The sequence below is a fragment of the Phoca vitulina genome, unplaced genomic scaffold (genome assembly GCF_004348235.1).
Source record: "Phoca vitulina isolate PV1807 unplaced genomic scaffold, GSC_HSeal_1.0 scaffold15, whole genome shotgun sequence".
In the NCBI taxonomy this organism is placed as follows: domain Eukaryota; kingdom Metazoa; phylum Chordata; class Mammalia; order Carnivora; family Phocidae; genus Phoca; species Phoca vitulina.
The window spans coordinates 4,880,625-4,900,208 of record NW_022589718.1 but is presented as its reverse complement, the minus strand read 5'-3'; the positions used below and the strand labels follow the sequence as shown (position 1 = coordinate 4,900,208).

The following is a 19,584-nucleotide window of genomic DNA, read 5'->3' as shown; positions in this document are numbered from 1 at the left end:
TTCCACATATAAGTGAGATAATTCAGTTTTCATCTTCCTCTGTCTGAATTATTTCACTGAGCATAATGCTTTCAAGCTGCATCCATGTTGTCACAAATGGCAAGACTTTGTTCTTTTCTGGCTGAATAACATTCCATTGTATACATATACTGTATTTTCTTTCTCCATTCATCCGTTGATGGACACTTAGATTGTTTTCAGTCTTGGCTATTGCGAATGATGCTACAATGAACCTAGGGTGCATACATCCTTTTGAGTTAATGTTTTTATTTCCTTTGGACAAATACCCAGGAGTGGCATTGATGGATCATATGGCAACTCCATTTTTAATTTTTTTGAGGAAACGCTATACTCTTTTCCAGAGTGGCTTCACCAGGTTACATTCCCACCAACAGTGTATGAGGGTTCCCTTTTCTACACATCCTCACCAACACTTGCTATTTCTTGTCTTTTTTATAACAGCTATTCTAACAGGTGTGAGATGATATCTCTTTGTAGTTTTGATTTGTAGTTCCCTGATGATTAGTAATGTTGAGTACCTTTTCATGTACCTCTTGGCTATCTGTATATTTTCTCAGAAAAATTGTCTATTCATTTTTTAATTGGATTGTTTGCTTTTCTTTTGCTATTGAGTTATATGAGTTCTTTATATATTTTGGATATTAACCCATTATTAGATACATGATTTACAACCCATTTGGTAGGTTGCCTTTTCATTTTGTTCATGCTGTCTTTTACTGTGCATAAGGTTTTTAGAGTGATGTAGTCCCACTTAATTTTGCTTTTGTTGCCTTTGCTTTAGGTGTCAAGTCCAAAAAGTCATTGCCACCTGATGTGAAAAAGCTTACTGTATGTTGCATTTTAGGAGTTTTATGGTTTCAGGGTATTACATTCAAGTCTTTAATTCATCATGAGTTATATTTTGTGTATATTATAAGATATTGGTACAGTTTCATTCTTTTGTATGTGTTGTTCAGTTTTCTTAATACCATTTATTGAAGGGACTATTTTTCCTTGTTGTGTATTTTTGGCTCCTTTGTTATAAATTAATTGACCATAAGGTATGCATGGTTTTGTATCTGAGCTTTCTGTTCTGTTCCATTGCTCTGTGTGTTTGTTTTTATGGCAATATCATACTGTTTTGATTACTATAATATTGTAATATATTTTGTAATATATTTTGCAATCAGGGAGCATGATGCCTCTAGCTTTGTTCTTTTTCAAATTTGTTTTGGCTATTCAGGGTCTTTTGTGGTTCCACACAAATTTCAAGACTCTTTATTCTATTTCTGTGAAAAATGTCATTGGAAATTAGATAGGCATTACCTTGAATCTGTATATTGCTTTGGGTAGTATGGACATTTTAACAATGCTAATTCTTCTGATCCATGAACACAGTATATATTTTTATTTTTGTGTGTTTTTAATTTATTTTATCATTGTCTTATGGTTTTCACTGTACATATCTTTTATCTCCTGTATTTAAACTTATTTCTAGGTATTTTATTCTTTTTAATGCAAATACAAATGGAATTGTTTTATTTTTTCTTACTAATTGTTTGTGATTAGTATACAGAAATGCAACAGATTTTTGCATATTGTTTTTTTATCCTGCAAATTTACTGAATTTTAAAAATTAGTTCTGTGTGTGTGTGTGTGTGTGTATCTGTAGGGTTCTCTCTGTATAATATCACGTGATCTGCAATTTGTATAGCTTCTTTATTTCTTACCTAGTCGCTCTGTGTAGGATTTTTGATATAATGTTAAATAAAAGTGGTGAGAGTGGGCATCTTTGTCTCATTCCTGATCTTAGACTAAAAGCTTTCAGGTTTTCCCAGTTGAGCATATTGTTAGCTATAGGCTTGTTATATATGGCTTTTATTATGTTGTTGTACCTTCTCTCCATACCCACATTGGTGAGAGTTTTCCTTATGAAAGGATGTTGAAGTTTGTTAAAATGCCTTTCTGCTTCTTCTGATGATTCTTCATCATCTGATCATATAATTTGTAGCCTTCATTTTGTTGATGTAGTGTATCATATTGACTGATTTGCAGATGTCAAAACATTCTTACATCCCTGGAAAAAATCCCTACTGATCACAGTGTATTATCTTTTTAATATGCTGTTGAATTTAGTTTGCCTATATTTTGTTGAGGATTTTTTGCATCTGTGTTCATTAGGAATATTGGTTTATATTTTTCTTTTGCAGTGTTTGATTTTGGTATTAGGATAATGGCGGCCTCATAAAATGAGTTTGGAAGTGTTCCCTCCTCTTTTGTTTTTAGAAGAGTTTGTAGTGTCTTTTGTATTTTATTTATTTATTTATTGCCTTTTTTTTGCCTTTTTAAAAATTTTATTATGTTATGTTAATCACCATACATTACATCATTAGTTTTTGATGTAGTGTTCCATGATTCATTGTTTGCATGTCTTTTGTATTTTAAAACATATTTTTCCTATTTTGCACTGAGTATATATAATATTATTTCTATAATAATAATGTTTAAAAACTAATAAATTAGTAATTTAAACAATTTCTTATCTTTTTCAGTATAATCATATGGGCTCTGATACGATTGTTGTCACTCAAAAGATCTTCCAGTTGATTGGACTGACAAATGCTGTAAGTATTTGCTTTTTAATTCTTTTTGCATTTGCTTGTGTTACTTAAAGAATTCCCATACTTTTTTTTTATGGCACTGTCTGAATGCACATGATGTATGAAATAGGTCAAATTATATGACTATTTTAAGTTTCAGTTTTCTGAGTAGGAATAATAATAAGAATAATAGTTATTGTGTATATCTAATTAAGTTATGCTAATTTTAAAATTGATAAAGCACTTCACATGGGGCTTACTGAAGTACAAGCATTTCAAACTGTTAACTATTACTTGTTTTATAAGTAGTACTTATAATTTACTAATATACTCTGTAAGATCCGATCTAGACTTAACAATTCTGTTGTTTAATATTTGTCGTCAGTGTAGTGTTTTATAGATAAATCCCCAGATCTATTTAAACCATGATATTTGAATATATTTTCTTCATGTCTTCTATTTTAGATTTTTACATCATTTAATGTTACAATAATTCTCTCTTCATTGGAACTTTGGATAGACGAAAATAAAATCTCGGTAACTGGAGATGTTAATGAGTTATTACACAGATTTTTAAAATGGAAAAGATCTTATCTTGTTTTGCGTCCACATGATATAGCATTTTTACTTGTGTAAGCATATTTTGGTTTTACTAAGTCTTATACAAAGGAAACATCCATATTTGACCTAATTTCTGACAGTTGACAGGCCTTTAGGGAAAATATGCCATTTTTTTCCTACATAGAACATTGTGTGTATATTATTTTTCAAAACACAGTTTTTATAGCAGAATTATTGATGTGAATCATTCTATTTACTTGTTTGTAGTTAATACTCACTCTTTCAATATTGTTATCATATGCTTTCTTACCTTAGAATGTGTAACATATCATTAAATGCCCCTAACTCTACTTAAAATAATAACAATATCTATCTGAAGAAACACACATGATGAATGTAGTAATTAGGGCTCCTTTTTATGTTTTATTTTCATAAGATAACAAAAAAAACCCCCAAGGATATGGCAACACTACTGTATATTTTAATATCTCTAACATACCATATTTACATTGTGCTCCATTTTAAAAAATATAAGCCTCCCCTTCTATTTAATAAGTTCTTTGTTTTTCTCTTATTAATTTTTAGTATCTATATATATTGTTATATTATATAAAAATAATATATATTTACAAAATTATAATATTTTAAATTATTTTCTGTCCTACAAATATGTAATATATTTTCATGATCCTGGTTATCTAATTCTATCCAGTTAATGGGAAACTTCAGCCCATAAGGTGACTCTGCCTATTTTATTTATCAATTGTATTGCTTTAGCTTTCTAATTTTAGGAATTTTATTTATTTTTATTATTTTGATAGTCTAGGAATTATTTTTTAAAAATACCACATAATAAAGAATATTGTTTTCTAAAAATTTAATATGAAAATAACTTTCTATTATTTGTTTTTTAAATGTATTTCATTGTTTTCAAAACAAGCAGACATGTTTAGTCATTTCCAAGCTTCATTACCCTAATGCTAGGTGGAAATATTTATCAATTTATTATATAAATATGCAAATCAAAAAATGTTATTAGGAAAATTCAATACTAATTGTGCTTAATTTTATAAAATTATATGATTATGATTCTTTTTTAAACTTAAGTTACAGAGAAAAATCAAATTATGTTGGTGCAACCTTTCAAGGGAAGATGTGTGATAGCCATTATGGAGGAGGTGTTGCTCTGGTATGGTATGGTTTAATTTGTTTGGCTGAGATGTATAAATAGAATGCTATTTAGATCAATATACAGTTAAATATTTATTTATTTTATTATTTTTATGTATATTAAAATTTGCAAAATGATTCTAAAGATCTTTGTCCCTGCTACAGATTGGAAATGTTGGGACTTTAAAAAGTTCTTATTGAACTGCATAAATATAAAATTTGTATGCTTTGGGTAAATAATTAGTAGTGCAATTGCTGGATCATAGGGTAGTTCTATTTTTAACTTTCTGAAGAACTTCTATACTGTTTTCTGGAGTGGCTGCACCACTTTTCACTCTCACCAACAGTGCAAAAGTGTTCCCCTTCCTCCACATCCTTGCCAACATGTATTGTTTCCTGTGTTGTTAACTTCAGCCATTCTTACAGGTATGAGGTGATATCTCATCATGGTTTTGATTTGTATTTCCCTGATTACCAGTGATGTTGAGCATCTTTTCATGTGTCTGTTGGCCATTTATATGTCTTATTTGGAAAAATGTCTGTTCATGTCTTCTGCTGATTTCTTAACTGGATTATTTGTTTTTTGGTTGTTGAGTTTGGTAGGTTCTTTGTAGATTTTGGATACTAACCCTTTATCAGATATGTCATTGGCACATATCTTCTCCCATTCCGAAGGTTGCCTTTTAGTTTGTTGATTGTTTTCTTCACTGAGCAGAAGTTTTTATCTTGATGAAGTCCCGATAGTTCATTTTTGCTTTTGTTTCCCTTGCTTCTGGCAACATGTCTAGTAAGAAGTTGCTATGGCCAAGGTCAAAAAGGTTGCTGCTTGTGTTCTCCTCAAGAATTTGGTGGTTTTCTGTCAAACATTTAGGTCTTTCATCCATTTAGAGTTTATTTTTGTGTATGGTGTAAGAAAGTGGTCTAGGTTCATTCTTTTGCATGTTGTTGTCCAGTTTTCCCAACAGCAGTTGTGGAAGAGACTATCATTTTTCCATTGGATATTCTTTCCTGCTTTGCCAAAGATTAGCTGACCATGTAGTTGTGGGTCCATTTCTGGGTTTTTTATTCTGTTCCATTGATTTCTGTGTCTGTTTTTGTGCCAGTACCATACTGTTTTGATGACTACAGCTTTGTAATATAGCTTGAAGTCTGGAATTGTGATGCTCCAGGTTTGCTTTTCTTTTTCAAGATTGCTTTGGCTATTTGGGGCTTTTGTGGTTCCAAATTTTAGGATTGTTTATTCTATCTTTGTGAAAAATGCTGATGGTATATCCCTGCCTCCCTAATCTCCCAGAGCTGTGGCAAAAAATCTAAGATCTATATCCCTCCTTTGCTGCTTCTTCCTGAAAGTTTATAGATGAAACCACAACCCAGGTGATTTTTGGATGAGTAGAAAAATATAAGAATAATTAGCAGATGATATTTGATGTCTTGCAACTCTTTTTCCTGGGACTTATCCACTCACTTGTTAGTCACTAATTTACTCACTCATGAGGACTGACACAAGCTAGTTCTTGGCCTCAGGATTTTTATACCATTACATATTACTGGATACATTATCTCAGTTCATGGACTATGTAGATCCTGAATATTAAACATTCTCAGAAGAAAACACAGTACACCATACATACCACTTGAAGCAGAACTAATTAGCAGTTATAGAAACTTCAAACAAAATAAAGTTTAAGGTATTATAGAAAAGGACTAGTTGGAAGTATTAGGTACAAAAAATATAATTATAATAAATTGCACAAAGTATTAGATTAAATCAGAATCAGAACCTCTCCCAGGAGACATCAGAAAAGTTATAGGAATAGTAAAAGAAAACTTAAGAGAAATGGATTATTGAAGTAGAAGTGCCAATATCTAGATATTAAGAGTAAAGGAGATTGGGGCGCCTGGGTGGCTTGGTTGGTTAAGGGTCTGACTCTTGATTTCAGCTCATGTCATGATCTCAGGGGCATGAGATTGGGCCCCTGTGGGGCTCTCTTCTCAGCATAGAATTTGCTTGAGATTCTCTTCCTCTGCCTCTCCTCCCACTCGAGTGTGCTCTCTCTCTGTCTCTCTCAAATAAATATATAAAATCTTTTTAAAAAAGAGTAATGGAGATAATAATTAAAAAGCCATAAGAAAACCTTTGAAGGAGAAATGAAAATAAATTTCACCAAATTATAGCCACTATCAGATCAACAAAATCCTTATGCCAGGAAATCCCTTTTGGAGTCTCCCCATAATCTCTTATGCTGGATCATCTGGTAGAAGGGGAGAAAACTGGGTTGTCAGTTGAAAAGAGCACATAAAACGTCAAAACAGAATAGAAAAAAATGCACACTGACAATGAAATGAAAAGAAGTCCTAGCAACAGCAATCAGACAACAAAAAGAAATAAAAGGTATTCAAATTGGCAAAGAAGAATTCAAACTCTCTCTCTTCACAGATGACATGATACTTTATGTGGAAAATCCAAAAGACTCCACCCCCAAATTACTAGAACTCATACAGGAATTCAGTAATGTGGCAGGATACAAAATCAATGCACAGAAATCAGTTGCTTTCTTATACACTAACAATGCAACTGTAGGAAGAGAAATTGGAGAAATGATTCCATTTACAATAGCACCAAAAACCATAAGATACCTTGGAATAAACCTAACCAAAGAGGTAAAGGATCTATACTCTAGGAACTACAGAACACGCAGGAAAGAAATTGAAGAAGACATAAAAAGATGGAAAAACATTCCATGCCCATGGATTGGAAGAATAAACGTTAAAATATCTATGCTATCCAGAGCAATCTATACCTTCAACGCCATCCCAATCAAAATTCCAATGACAATTTTCAAAATGCTGGAACAAACAATCCTAAAATTTGTATGGAATCAGAAAAGACCCTGAATCACCAAGCAATTGTTGAAAAAGGAGGAATTGTTGAAGGAAATGTTGAAAAAGAAAAACAAAGCTGGGGGCATCACGTTGTCGGATTTCAAGCTATATTACAAAGCAGGGATCACCAAGACAGCATGGTACTGGCACAAAAACAGACATATAAACCAATGGAACAGAATAGAGAGCCCAGATATGGCCCCTCAACTCTGTGGTCAAATAATCTTTGACAAAGCAGGAAAAAATATGCAATGGAAAAAAGACAGTCTCTTTAATAAATGGTGCTGGGGAAATTGGACAGCCACATGCAGAAGAATGAAACTCGACCATTCTCTAACACCATACACAAAGATAAACTCAAAATAGATGAAAGACCTCAATGTGAGACAGGAATCTATCAAAATCCTAGAGGAGAACATAGGCAGTAAGCTCTTTGACATCGGACACAGCAACTTCTTTCAAGATTCATCTCCAAAGGCAAGTGAGACAAAAGCAAAATTGAACTTTTGGGACTTCATCAAGATAAAAAGCTTCTGCACAGCAAAGGAAACAGTCAACAAAACAAAGAGGCAACCCACAGAAAGGGAGAAGATATTTGCAAATGACACTATAGACAAAGCGCTGATTTCCAAGATCTATAAAGAACTTCTCAAACTCAACTCCCAAAAAACAAGTAATCAAGTCAAAAAATGGGCAGAAGACATGAACAGACACTTCTTCAAAGAAGACATACAAATGGCTAACAGACACATGAAAAAATGTTCATCATCATTAGCCATCAGGGAAATTCAAATCAAAACCACATTGAGATACCACCTTACACCAGTTAGAATGGCAAAAATTGACAAGGCAAGAAACAACAAATGGAGAGGTTGTGGAGAAAGGGGAACCCTCTTGCATTGTTGGTGGGAATGCAAGTTGGTACAGCTACTTTGGAAGACAGTGTGGAAGTGCTTCAAAAAATTAAAAATAGAGGTACCCTATGACCCAGCAATTGCACTCCTGGGTATTTACCCCAAAGACACAGATGCAGTGAAAAGAAGGGCCATATGCACCCCAATGTTCATAGCAGCAGTGTCCGCAATAGCCAAACTGTGGAAAGAGATGAGATGCCCTTCAACAGATGAGTGGATAAAGAAGATGTGGTCCATATATACAATGGAATATTACTCAGCCATCAGAAAAGATGAATACCCAACTTTTACATCAATATGGATGGGACTGGAGGAGATTATGCTAAGTGAAAGAAGTCAAGCAGAGAAAGTCAATTAGCATATGGTTTCACTTATCTGTGGCACATAAGGAATAGCATGGAGGATATTAGGAGAAGGAAGGGAAAAATGAAGGGGGTGAAATCAGAGGGGGAAATGAACCATGAGAGACTATGGACTCTGAGAAACAAACTGAGGGTTTTAGAGGGGAGAGGGGTAGGGGATGGGCTAGCCTGGTGATGGGTATTAAGGAATGCACGTACTGCATGGAGCACTGGGTGTTATACGAAAACAGTGAATCGTGGATCACTACATCAAAATCAAATGATGTATTTTATGGTGACTAACATAACAATAAAGTAAAATAAAGCAATACAAGCCTTTCTCAAGAAATAAGAAAGGTCTCAAAAACACAACCTAACCCTCCACCTAAAGGAGCTGGAAAAAGAGCAGCAAATAAAGCGTAAACCCAGCAGGAGAAGAGAAATAATAAAGATCAGAGCAGAAATCAATGAAATAGAAACCAAAAGAACAGTAGAACTGATTAGAGAAACTAGGAGCTGGTTCTTTGAAAGAATTAACAAGATTGATAAACCCCTGGCCAGACTTATCAAAAAGAAAAGAGAAATGACCCAAATAAATAAAATCATGAATAAAGGAGGAGAGATCACATCCAACACCAAAGGAATGCACACAATTATAAGAACATATTATGAGCAACTATATGCCAGCAAATTAGAATATCTGGAAGAAATAGATGCTTTCCTAGAGATGTATCAACTACCAAAACTGAACTAGGAAGAAATAGAAATCTGAACAGACCTATAACCACTAAGGCAATTGAAGCAGTAATCAAAAATCTTCCAACAAACAAAAGCCCAGGGCCAGATGGCTTCCCAGGGGAATTCTACCAAACATTTAAAGAAGAATTAATATCTATTCTTCTGAAACTGTTCCAAAATAGAAATGGAAGGAAAACTTCCAAACTCATTTTATGAGGCCACCATTACCTTGATCCCAAAACCAGACAAAGACCCCATCAAAAAGGAGAATTACAGACCAATATCCTTGATGAACATGGATGCAAAAATTCTCACCAAAATACTAGCCAATAGGATCCAACAACATTAAAAGGATTATTCAGCATAACCAAGTGGGGTTTATCCCTGGGCTGCAAGTTTGGTTCAACATCTGCAAATCAATCAACGTGGACAATACATTAAGCAAAGAAAGAAAAGAACCATATGATCCTCTCAATAGATGCAGAAAAAAGCATCTGACAAAGTACAGCATCCTTTCTTGATCAAAACTCTTCAGAGTATAGGGATAGAGGGTACATACCTCAATATCATAAAAGCCATCTATGAAAAACCCACAGCGAATATCATTCTCAATGGGGAAAAACTGAGAGCTTTCCCCCTAAGGTCACGAACGCAGCAGGGATGTCCACTATCACCACTGCTATTCAATATAGTATTAGAAGTCCTAGCCACAGCAACCAGACAACAAAAAGGAATAAAAGGCATCCAAATCAGCAAAGAAGAAGTCAAACTCTCACTCTTTGCAGATGATATGATACTTTATGTGGAAAGCCCAAAGGACTCCACCCTAAAGCTGCTAGAACTCATACAGGAATTCAGTAAAGTGACAGGATAGAAAATCAATGCACAGAAATCAGTGGCATTCCTATACACCAACAACATGACAGAAGAAAGAGAAATTAAGGAGTCGATCCCATTTACAATTGCACCCAAAACCATAAGATACCTAGGAATAAATCTAACCAAAGAGGCAAAGGATCTGTACTCAGAAAACTATAAAATATTCATGAAAGAAATTGAGGAAGACACAAAGAAATGGAAAAACATTCCATGCTCATGGATTGGAAGAACAAATATTGTGAAGATGTCAATGCTACCTAGAGCAATCTACACATTCAATGCAATCCCCATCAAAATACCATCCACGTTTTTCAAAGAAATGGAGCAAATAATCCTAAAATTTGTATGGAACCAGAAAAGACCCCGAATAGCCAGAGGAATGTTGAAAAAGAAAAGCAAAGCTGGCGGCATCACAATTCCAGACCTCAAGCTCTATTACAAAGCTGTCATCATCAAGACAGTATGGTACTGGCACAAAAACAGACACATAGATCAATGGAACAGAAGAGAGAGCCCAGAAATGGACCCTCAACTCTATGGTCAACTAATCTTTGACAAAGCAGGAAAGAATGTCCAATGGAAAAAAGACCGTCTCTTCAACAAATGGTGTTGGGAAAATTGGACAGCCACATGCAGAAGAATGAAACTGGACCATTTCCATACACCACACACAAAAATAGACTCCAAATGGTAGAAAAACCTCAATGTGAGACAGGAGTCCATCAACATCCTAAAGGAGAACACAGGCAGCAACTCTTTGACCTCAGCTGGAGCAACTTCTTCCTAGAAACATCACCAAAGGCAAGGGAAGCAAGGGCAAAAATGAACTATTGGGACTTCATCAAGATAAAAAGCTTTTGTACAGCAAAAGAAACAGTCCACAAAACCAGAAGACAACCTACAGAATGGGAGAAGATATTTGCAAATGACATATCAGATAAAGGGCTAGTATCCAAAATCTATAAAGAACTTATGAAACTCAACACCCAAAGAACAAATGGTCCAATCAAGAAATGGGCAGAAGACATGAATAGACATTTTTCCAAAGAAGACATCCAAATGGCCAACAGACACATGAGAAAGTGTTCAACATTGCTTGGCATCAGGGAAATCCAAATCAAAACCTCAATGAGATATCACCTCACACCAGTCAGAATGGCTAAAAATAACAAGTCAGGAAATGACAGATGTTGGCGGGGATGCGGAGAAAGGGGAACTCTCGTACACTGTTGGTGGGAAATGCAAGCTGGTGCAACCACTCTGGAAAACAGTATGGAGGTTCCTTAAAAAAATATTGAAAATAGAGCTACCCTATGACCCAGCAATTGCACTTCTGGGTATATACCCCAAAGACACAAATTTAGGGATCTGAAGAGGTATGTGCACCCCAATGTTTATAGCAGCAATGTCCACAATAGCTAAACTATGGAAAGAGCCAAGATGTCCATTGACAGATGAATAGATAAAGAAGAAGTGGTATACAATGGAATATTATGCAGCCATCAAAAGGAATGAAATCTTGTCATTTGCAATGACATGGATGGAACTGGAGGGTATTATGCTGAGTGAAATCAGTCAGTCAGAGAAAGACATGTATCATATGACCTCACTGATATGAGGAAGTCTTAATCTCAGGAAACAAACTGAGGGTTGCTGGAGTGGGGGGGTTTGAGAGGGATGGGGTGGCTGGGTGATAGAGATTGGGGAGGGTATGTGCTATGGTGAGCGCTGTGAATTGTGTAAGACTGTTGAATCACAGACCTGTACCTCTGAAACAAATAATACATTATATGTTAAAAAAAAAAAAAGAAGATAGCAGGAAGGGAAAAATGAAGGGGGGGAAATCGGATGGGGAGAGGAACCATGAGAGACTATGGACTGTGAATCAAACTGAGGGTTCTAGAGGGAGGGGTGTGGGGGGATGGGTTAGCCTGGTGATGGGTATTAAGGAAGGCATGTATTGAATGGAGCACTGGGTGTTATACACAAACAATGAATCATGGAACACTACGTCTAAAAGTAATGATGTAATGTATGATGATTAACATAACAATAAAAAAATTTAAAAAATAAAAATAAAAAACTAATGATGTAACGTATGTTGATTAACATAACATGATAACAGAAAAGAAAAAAAGATGTGATTGTAAAGATATATTGATTGAGGGGCGCCTGGGTGGCTCAGTTGGTTAAGCGACTGCCTTCGGCTCAGGTCATGATCCTGGAGTCCCTGGATCGAGTCCCGCATCGGGCTCCCTGCTCGGCAGGGAGTCTGCTTCTCCCTCTGACCCTCCCCCTCTCATGTGCTTGCTCTCTCTCATTCTCTCTCTCTCAAATAAATAAATAAAAAAAAAATCTTAAAAAAAAAAAAAATAAATAAATAAAAATAAAAAAAGATATATTGATTGAATAACTGCTAGACCTTTGCTACATTATCCTGCAAAAAAGAAAATTTATAAATAACTACAGTAATAATATAACACACATATTATTATTTATAATATCCAGTTATTTAAATTCTTGAAATTTAGTAGAATCCTCAGAATCCTTCTATTTCTTTCCTACTCTTCCTCCCTCTCCCTTTCTCTCTCTGAGAATGGGTGGTACATTAAACTGTGGTAATTTGATAAAGGGACCATTTGTTAATATGTATGCAAGATATAGGAATTTTGCCATACTTTAGGGATAGTAATAAAAAAAATTCAATTTTCACTCAGACTTGAAGGAAAGGACAATGTCATTTTACTAGGGTCACAGACAGAAGGTAGAGGCCTCCACTCAAGGATTCAGACAGTTATAGGTACCCTGGCAGTGATGGTGATAAATACCCTTCTCTTTTCTTAGCCTGTTCCTCTCTTTAGACCAAATCAAGTTAAAAGCAGAGGGTAAAGGAACGCTTTAATATAATCTACTGGTGTTACCTTCTGGGCTAGAGAGCTGCAGGGTTGATTGAGAGAGGCAAACAGAAGATACCAAAATATATTCCTAGAAACCAATCTTGAAGTATATTCAACAAAATGCTATTAGATCTATATGAGGGGATAGTGTGATTTTTGGATTTTTCTTAAACTGCATATGTTTTAGTATGGGTAAAATGTGCTATAATAAGTATCCTATATTCGCAAAAAGAAAAATTATAAGGGTACTTTAGTTTTGAAAATGAAGTTTAAACAACCATGGTAAGTCAGCATTTTTAATTTCAGTCATTATTTAGCTTAATTCAATGGGTTAATTTATGATTTTTTTAAATGTATGGAAGATTTACATAAAATATCCCCAAGTAATTAAATTATAAATGAACATAACCTGTTAATAATTTGACACTGTATGTGTGTATATGTGTGTCTAAAGATTTTCTTTTGTGAGTACAAATATGACTATAACAATTGTTATATATAATTAACAAGTTATTGGGGCAATATTTTTCTTGCCCTGATGCCACCAAGTGAACCATGCATCTACATTTTGGTAAAATTTCAGATCTCACTTTTTATGCTTTTCTTATATTGTTAATGGTACCTGTAACATGTTAGACCAATATGGATGGCACACCTGTGGTTAATATATTAGATGCCTCTATTCAATTTTATTGAGTGACTATTTTTAATAATTACATTATTTTCCGGGTAAATGAATCATCTTCTAAAATGTGAGTGTGTACATGTGTGTTCTTTTTTTCCAGCACCCCAGAACCATAAGTCTGGAATCCCTTGCAGTTATTATAGCTCAGTTACTGAGCCTTAGTATGGGAGTAGCTTATGATGATGTTAACAAATGCCAGTGCTCAGGAACTGTCTGCATAATGAACCCAGAAGCAATGTAAGATGCTCTACTTTTATATGCTTTATATACATAGTTTATATAAAAATAAGTTTGGTGTAATTAATTTAAAAAAGTCTAGGGTGCTAAAATAATTACTAATGGTCAAATATAAGCTGTGTCCAACAATGCCCAATGCTGCATGTCTACCTACTGATAATCTGATACCACACTTACTTTGTCATATATTATCTACTTCTACACTTATCACTAAGTCACTTGCCAGATTTTATAATCTAATGCATGATTTGATAAACTAAATACAGGCTTGTGAACACTATAAAAGAATGATTTATTAGTTTGGTCTTGTCTGCATGAATTTTATTTTGCCCTCTCAACCTGAAGTCTTGGCAAATCAGGAGTGATTTCAGAGGTGCTGTTATTCAGCTTTTTCTGTCACTAGAGAAGGCCTTTTTGCAGTATCCTTGACATGCCTCAAAGACCTAGTGAATTTGATGTTATCATCATTATTCTTAGAGTACAACAGTGAGATTTCATAGAATTAGGACCAAATAGGGGGTTTAGGGAAACCATCATCCACTCAATGTCTAGAGCTAGCCTTTAGCCTTTCTGAATGACATTTCTCACAGCCATTTTCTGCTTCTCATATGTCTTAGAAAATCAAGCCCCATTGCCTACAGCAACAAAGTTGATAACATCACATTCTCTCCATTCCTTCACTTCTGCTTCCACAATCATTTCTTAAGAATACTTGCAATCAAATTTTTATCTCAGGCTCTGATTTGGCAGAGACTCATATGAAAATAGTTATCTCAGAAGGGGCTATAGAACAGCATTATCAACAATAGCCAAATTATGGAAAAACCCAACTGTCCATCAACTGATGAATGGATAAAGAAGAGGATATGTGTGTGTGTGTGTGTGTGTGTGTATACATATATATGTATATATATACAATGGAATATTACTCAGCCATCAAGAAGAATGAAATCTTGCCATTTGCAATGACATGGATGGAGCTAGAGTGTATTATGCTAAAAGAAATAAATCAGAGAAAGACAAAAATCATATGATTTCACTCATATGTGGAATTTAAGAAATAAAACAGATGAACAGGGAACAAAAGGAGGCAAAGCATAAAACATACTCTTAACTATAGAGAAAACAAACAGGTTGCTGGAAGGGAGGTTGATGGGGGATGGGCTAAATGGGTAATGGGTATTAAGGAAGGCACTTGTTGTGTTGAGCACTGGACATTATATGTAAGTGATGGATCACTAAGTTTTACTCCTAAAATCAATACACTATATGTTAACTGACTAGAATTTGAATATAAATTTGAAACAACAACAAAAAAGAAGGGGCTGTAGAAAGCAAGGCTTTTTAAATAATTATGGACCTGGAACAATTTATGATTTGGCAACAACAGGGATGCCTTTAGCAGGAGATGATATATAGAGAGGGTGCTACAGGTCCATGCTGTGATGCAAAATGTTCGTTCTTTGGCACTTATGATCATTAAGATACAATAAAAGTAAAGATATTCCTGATAGATTAGGTTACATGTGGAATTTCTGACAAATATAAGAAATTTGTAGTGCAAGTCCCTAGAGTTCTTTGAAGCTCTTGGTGGGCTACTGCACACTTGTAGAGTTGAGCACGCATCCAGGAAATAGTGACAATGTTACTAAAATTGATTATTTTCATCTTAATTTGGTATATTCAGATCTCTAGAATTATAAGGTCAAGTGGGCCTATTAATCTACCTAATGACCAATATGGCGTATCTGGTAGCTAACTAAAAATATCCAGACAGTGTAAGTAAATAATATGAACAGGGATCCCAGAGCTCCATGTCACCTATATCTTTTGCACCAATATTTCTCAATCACTTCACATCAATGGCTACATGGGAGTTCCCTAAAACTGGCTGGAGAGGAAAAAGAACCTTGTCTTATTTCAATAATAGCTACTTTCAATATGTTAGGTGGAAGAAGCATGTGAATTGATTTAGATGGGCACAAAGTAAGCAGATTTTTATATCTATCTTAAGTTCAAGTCCCACAAGAAGTACTCAATGACCAGGTCAACATTTTAAAATTCACTAATGTCAATCAGCTTCTTCCTTAGGCAAAATATGTAAAAGGGGCCTTAAAATAAAGGTAATGACCTCTTCACAGGGGCAGGCTTCAACCACTTTATTGGAACACCAGCTTCCTGACCATCTAAGGACAATTCCATTAAATATTCTGTACTTCTCTGTGGTCCCAGCAGAATGGAGCCACAATTGTCATCTCAATAAAACACACTTATGTTGACTTTTCCTCATTCTCTCTTTTTGTATTCCTACTCCTTTAATCCTGCTTCCTAGTATCATGTCCCAAATAAATTTCCTACAATTAAATTCATTCCTTTGTTTTATTTTTTTTTGTTTTGTTTTCATTTTTCTGGTTAATCTAAGTATAGATAGATGACAGTGTATGTACTTCTTAATAATGTTGAACACTGCCTATTAAATATTTATTTATTTATCTTTGACTGCATTATAGTTTTTACAATAATGATATGTTATTTGTGATACTGATTACAATGATAATAATGATTATGATGGTGAGGAAATGATAGGAAGGGCTGGAAGACCTGAACTATTAATAGCTCTTTGGACCCTCCACTTCCTCTTAAATATTGTCAAATATTCTTTGTTCAATTTTGAAAGTAGTTTACTTTGTTGAGATGCCTGAATTATTCTCATCATGGTTAGAAATCTTCAAAGTGCAGTGTTTCCTCAATTGTTTTCTTTGGGGAAATTATTAGGTATAAATAGATTGCCATTTACTATTCTTTCCAATTGCACCTCTTTATATATAAGACTATAAAATTTCCAATTGTTTGTAGCAAGTATATAGAAATTTTATTGATTACTTTACATTGAGGTTGTTTCCTATAGTTTTGCTAAATTAATTCTGGAATTTTAATTTAGCTTTATTAGAATTTTATACTTGTACAATCATATATTGTATATACAGTTTTACATTTTTTTCAATCTTCATATTTTTTTCCAATTCCTATTTTTTGCCTTACTACAGTGTTTAGGACCTTTAATACAATGTTAGATAGAAATGGAATGAGTGGCTATTTTTCTTGCTTCTAATTTAAGAGCAAATCTTTAATCCTTCACCATTAAATATATTAGCTGAAAGATTTTCCTAGAGGCTTTTACTCAGATTGAGTAAGTTCTTTTTTTATTCTTTGTCCAAGTTTCTGTCATGAATAGATTTCATTATGTATCGGGGCGCCTGGGTGGCTCAGATGGTTAAGCATCTGCCTTCAGCTCAGGTCATGATTCTGGGGTCCTGGGATCAAGCCCCACGTCGGGCTCCTGGCTCAGCAGGGAGCCTGCTTCTCCCTCTCCCTCTGTCTCCCCTCCTGCTCATGCTGTCTCTCTCTCTGTATCTCTGTGTCTCAAATGAATAAATAAAATTAAAAAAAATTTCATTATGTATCAAGATGATTATGTGTTGTTGTTTTTATTTTTTTCAGTTGATATGTTGAAATACATTTTATTGATCTTCAATTGTTTAAATAACTTGTTTTCCTGGGATGAACCACATTTGGACATGATGAATAATCCTTTTCGTGTATTGCCCTACTTGTTGCTGGATATTTCTTCCCTAATATTTGCCTCTATATTTATGAAGGACATTGGTCTTTAGTTGTTTTCTCTTGTAATTATTTTGACTGGTTTCATTATCAGGGTGATATTGGCCTCCTAAAATTTCCTGAAAGTGATTTGGAAAATTGATATTAATTCTTCACAAATTATTTGATAGGAATTCATCAGTGAAGCCATATGGACTTAGACTTCTCTCTCTGGAAAGGTGTTTAATAATTAATTTTTAAGATATGAGGATATTTAGTTGGGATTTAAAAAAATGTTTCCTTGAAATTAATTAATTTGTCATAAATTTTGCATTCAGTATAGCTAACATACAGCATTATATTGTTTCAGGTGTACAATACAGTGATTCAACAATTCCACATATCACTCAGTGCCCATCACGACAAGTACACTCTTAATCCCCACCACCTATTTCACCCATCCCTCCCATACACCTCCCCTCTGGTAACCATCAGTTTGTTCTCTGTAGTTAAGAGTTTGGTTCTTAGTTTGCCTCTGTTTCTGTCTCTCTCTCTCTCTCTTTTTTTTTTTTTTTTTACCTTTGCTCGTTTGTTTCTTAAATTCCACATACAAGTGAAATCATATGGTATTTGTTTCTCTGACTGACTTATTTCGCTTAGCATGATACTCTGTAGTTCCATCCATGTCATTGCAAATGGCAAGATTTTGTTTTTTATGGCTAAATAATATTCCATTGTTTATATATATACCACATCATCTTCATCCATTCATCAATTGATAGACACTTGGCCTGCTTCCATAATTTGTATATTGTAAATAATGCTGCTATAAACATAGGGGTGCATGTATCCCTTTGAGTTAGAGTTTTGTATTTTTTGGGTAAATACCCAGTAGTGCAATTAATGGATCATAGGGTAGTTCTATTTTAAACCTTTTGAGGAAGCTTTATACTGTTTTCCTCAGTGGCTGCACCAGTTTACATTTCCACTAATAGTGCACCAGGTTTCCTTTTCTCCACATTCTCACCAAAACTTGTTTCTTGTGTTTTTGATTTTAGCCATTCTGACAGATGTGAGGTGATATCTCACTGTGGTTTTGATTTACATTTCCTTGATAATGAGTGATATATAATATCTTTTCATGTGTCTGTTGGCCATCTGGATGTCTTCTTCAGAGAAATGTCTGTACAAGTCTTCTGCCCATTTTTTAATTGGATTATTATTTTTAATTGGTTTATTTGTTTTTTATAAGTTCTTTATATATTTTGGATACTAACATTTTATCAGATACATCATTTACAAATATCCTCTCCCTATCTTCTGTAGGTTACCTTATAGTTTTGTTGATCATTTCCTTTGCTTTGCAGAAACATTTTATTTTGAAATAGTCCCAATAGTTTATTTTTGCTTTTATTTAGTTTGTCTCAGAGACATATCTAGAAAAATGTTCTTATGAATAATATCAGAGACATTTCTGCCTTTGTTCTCTTTAGGGATTTTTATGGTTTCAGGTCTCACATTCAAGTCCTTGATCCATTTTGAGTTTATTATTGTGTATGGTGTAAGAAAATGACTCAGGTTTGTTCTTTTGCATGTCACTGTCAGGTTTTCCCAACACCATTTGTAGAAGAGACTTTGTTCCATTGGATATTCTTTCCTGCTTTGTTGAAGATTAATTGACCATATTATTGTGGGTTTATTTCTGATTTTGCATTTTGTTCTACGGCTCTATGTATCTATTTTTTGCCAGTGCCATACTGTTTTGATTGCTACAGCTTTGTAATAGTCTAGAATGGTGATGCCTCCAGCTTTGCTTTTCTTTTTCAAAATTGTTTGTCTAGTCAGGGTCTTTTGTGGTTCCATAGAAATTTTAGGATTGTTTGTTCTAGTTCTGTGAAAAGTGTTGCTGGTATTTTGATAGGGATTGCATTAAATGTGTAGATTGCCTTAGGTAGTATATTTTAACAAAATTTATTCTTCTAATCCATGAGCATGGAATGTCTTTCTATTTCTTTGTGTCATCTTCACTTTCTTTCATCAATGTTCTATAGTTTTTAGAGTATAGGGCTTTCACCTCTT

At 34.3% G+C, this 19,584-nt stretch overlaps 1 protein-coding gene across 1 annotated transcript in view; it reads left to right on the top strand.

Annotated features, from left to right (window-relative positions):
• ADAM2 (ADAM metallopeptidase domain 2) overlaps positions 1-19,584 on the top strand; it is a 140,941-nt gene that overhangs the window by 46,114 nt on the left and 75,243 nt on the right. Inside the window, exons 8-11 of the mRNA XM_032413357.1 lie at positions 2,553-2,624; positions 3,066-3,232; positions 4,269-4,350; positions 13,769-13,905. Coding sequence (XP_032269248.1) covers positions 2,553-2,624; positions 3,066-3,232; positions 4,269-4,350; positions 13,769-13,905 — 458 coding nt within the window. The remainder of the gene's footprint in view (positions 1-2,552; positions 2,625-3,065; positions 3,233-4,268; positions 4,351-13,768; positions 13,906-19,584) is intronic.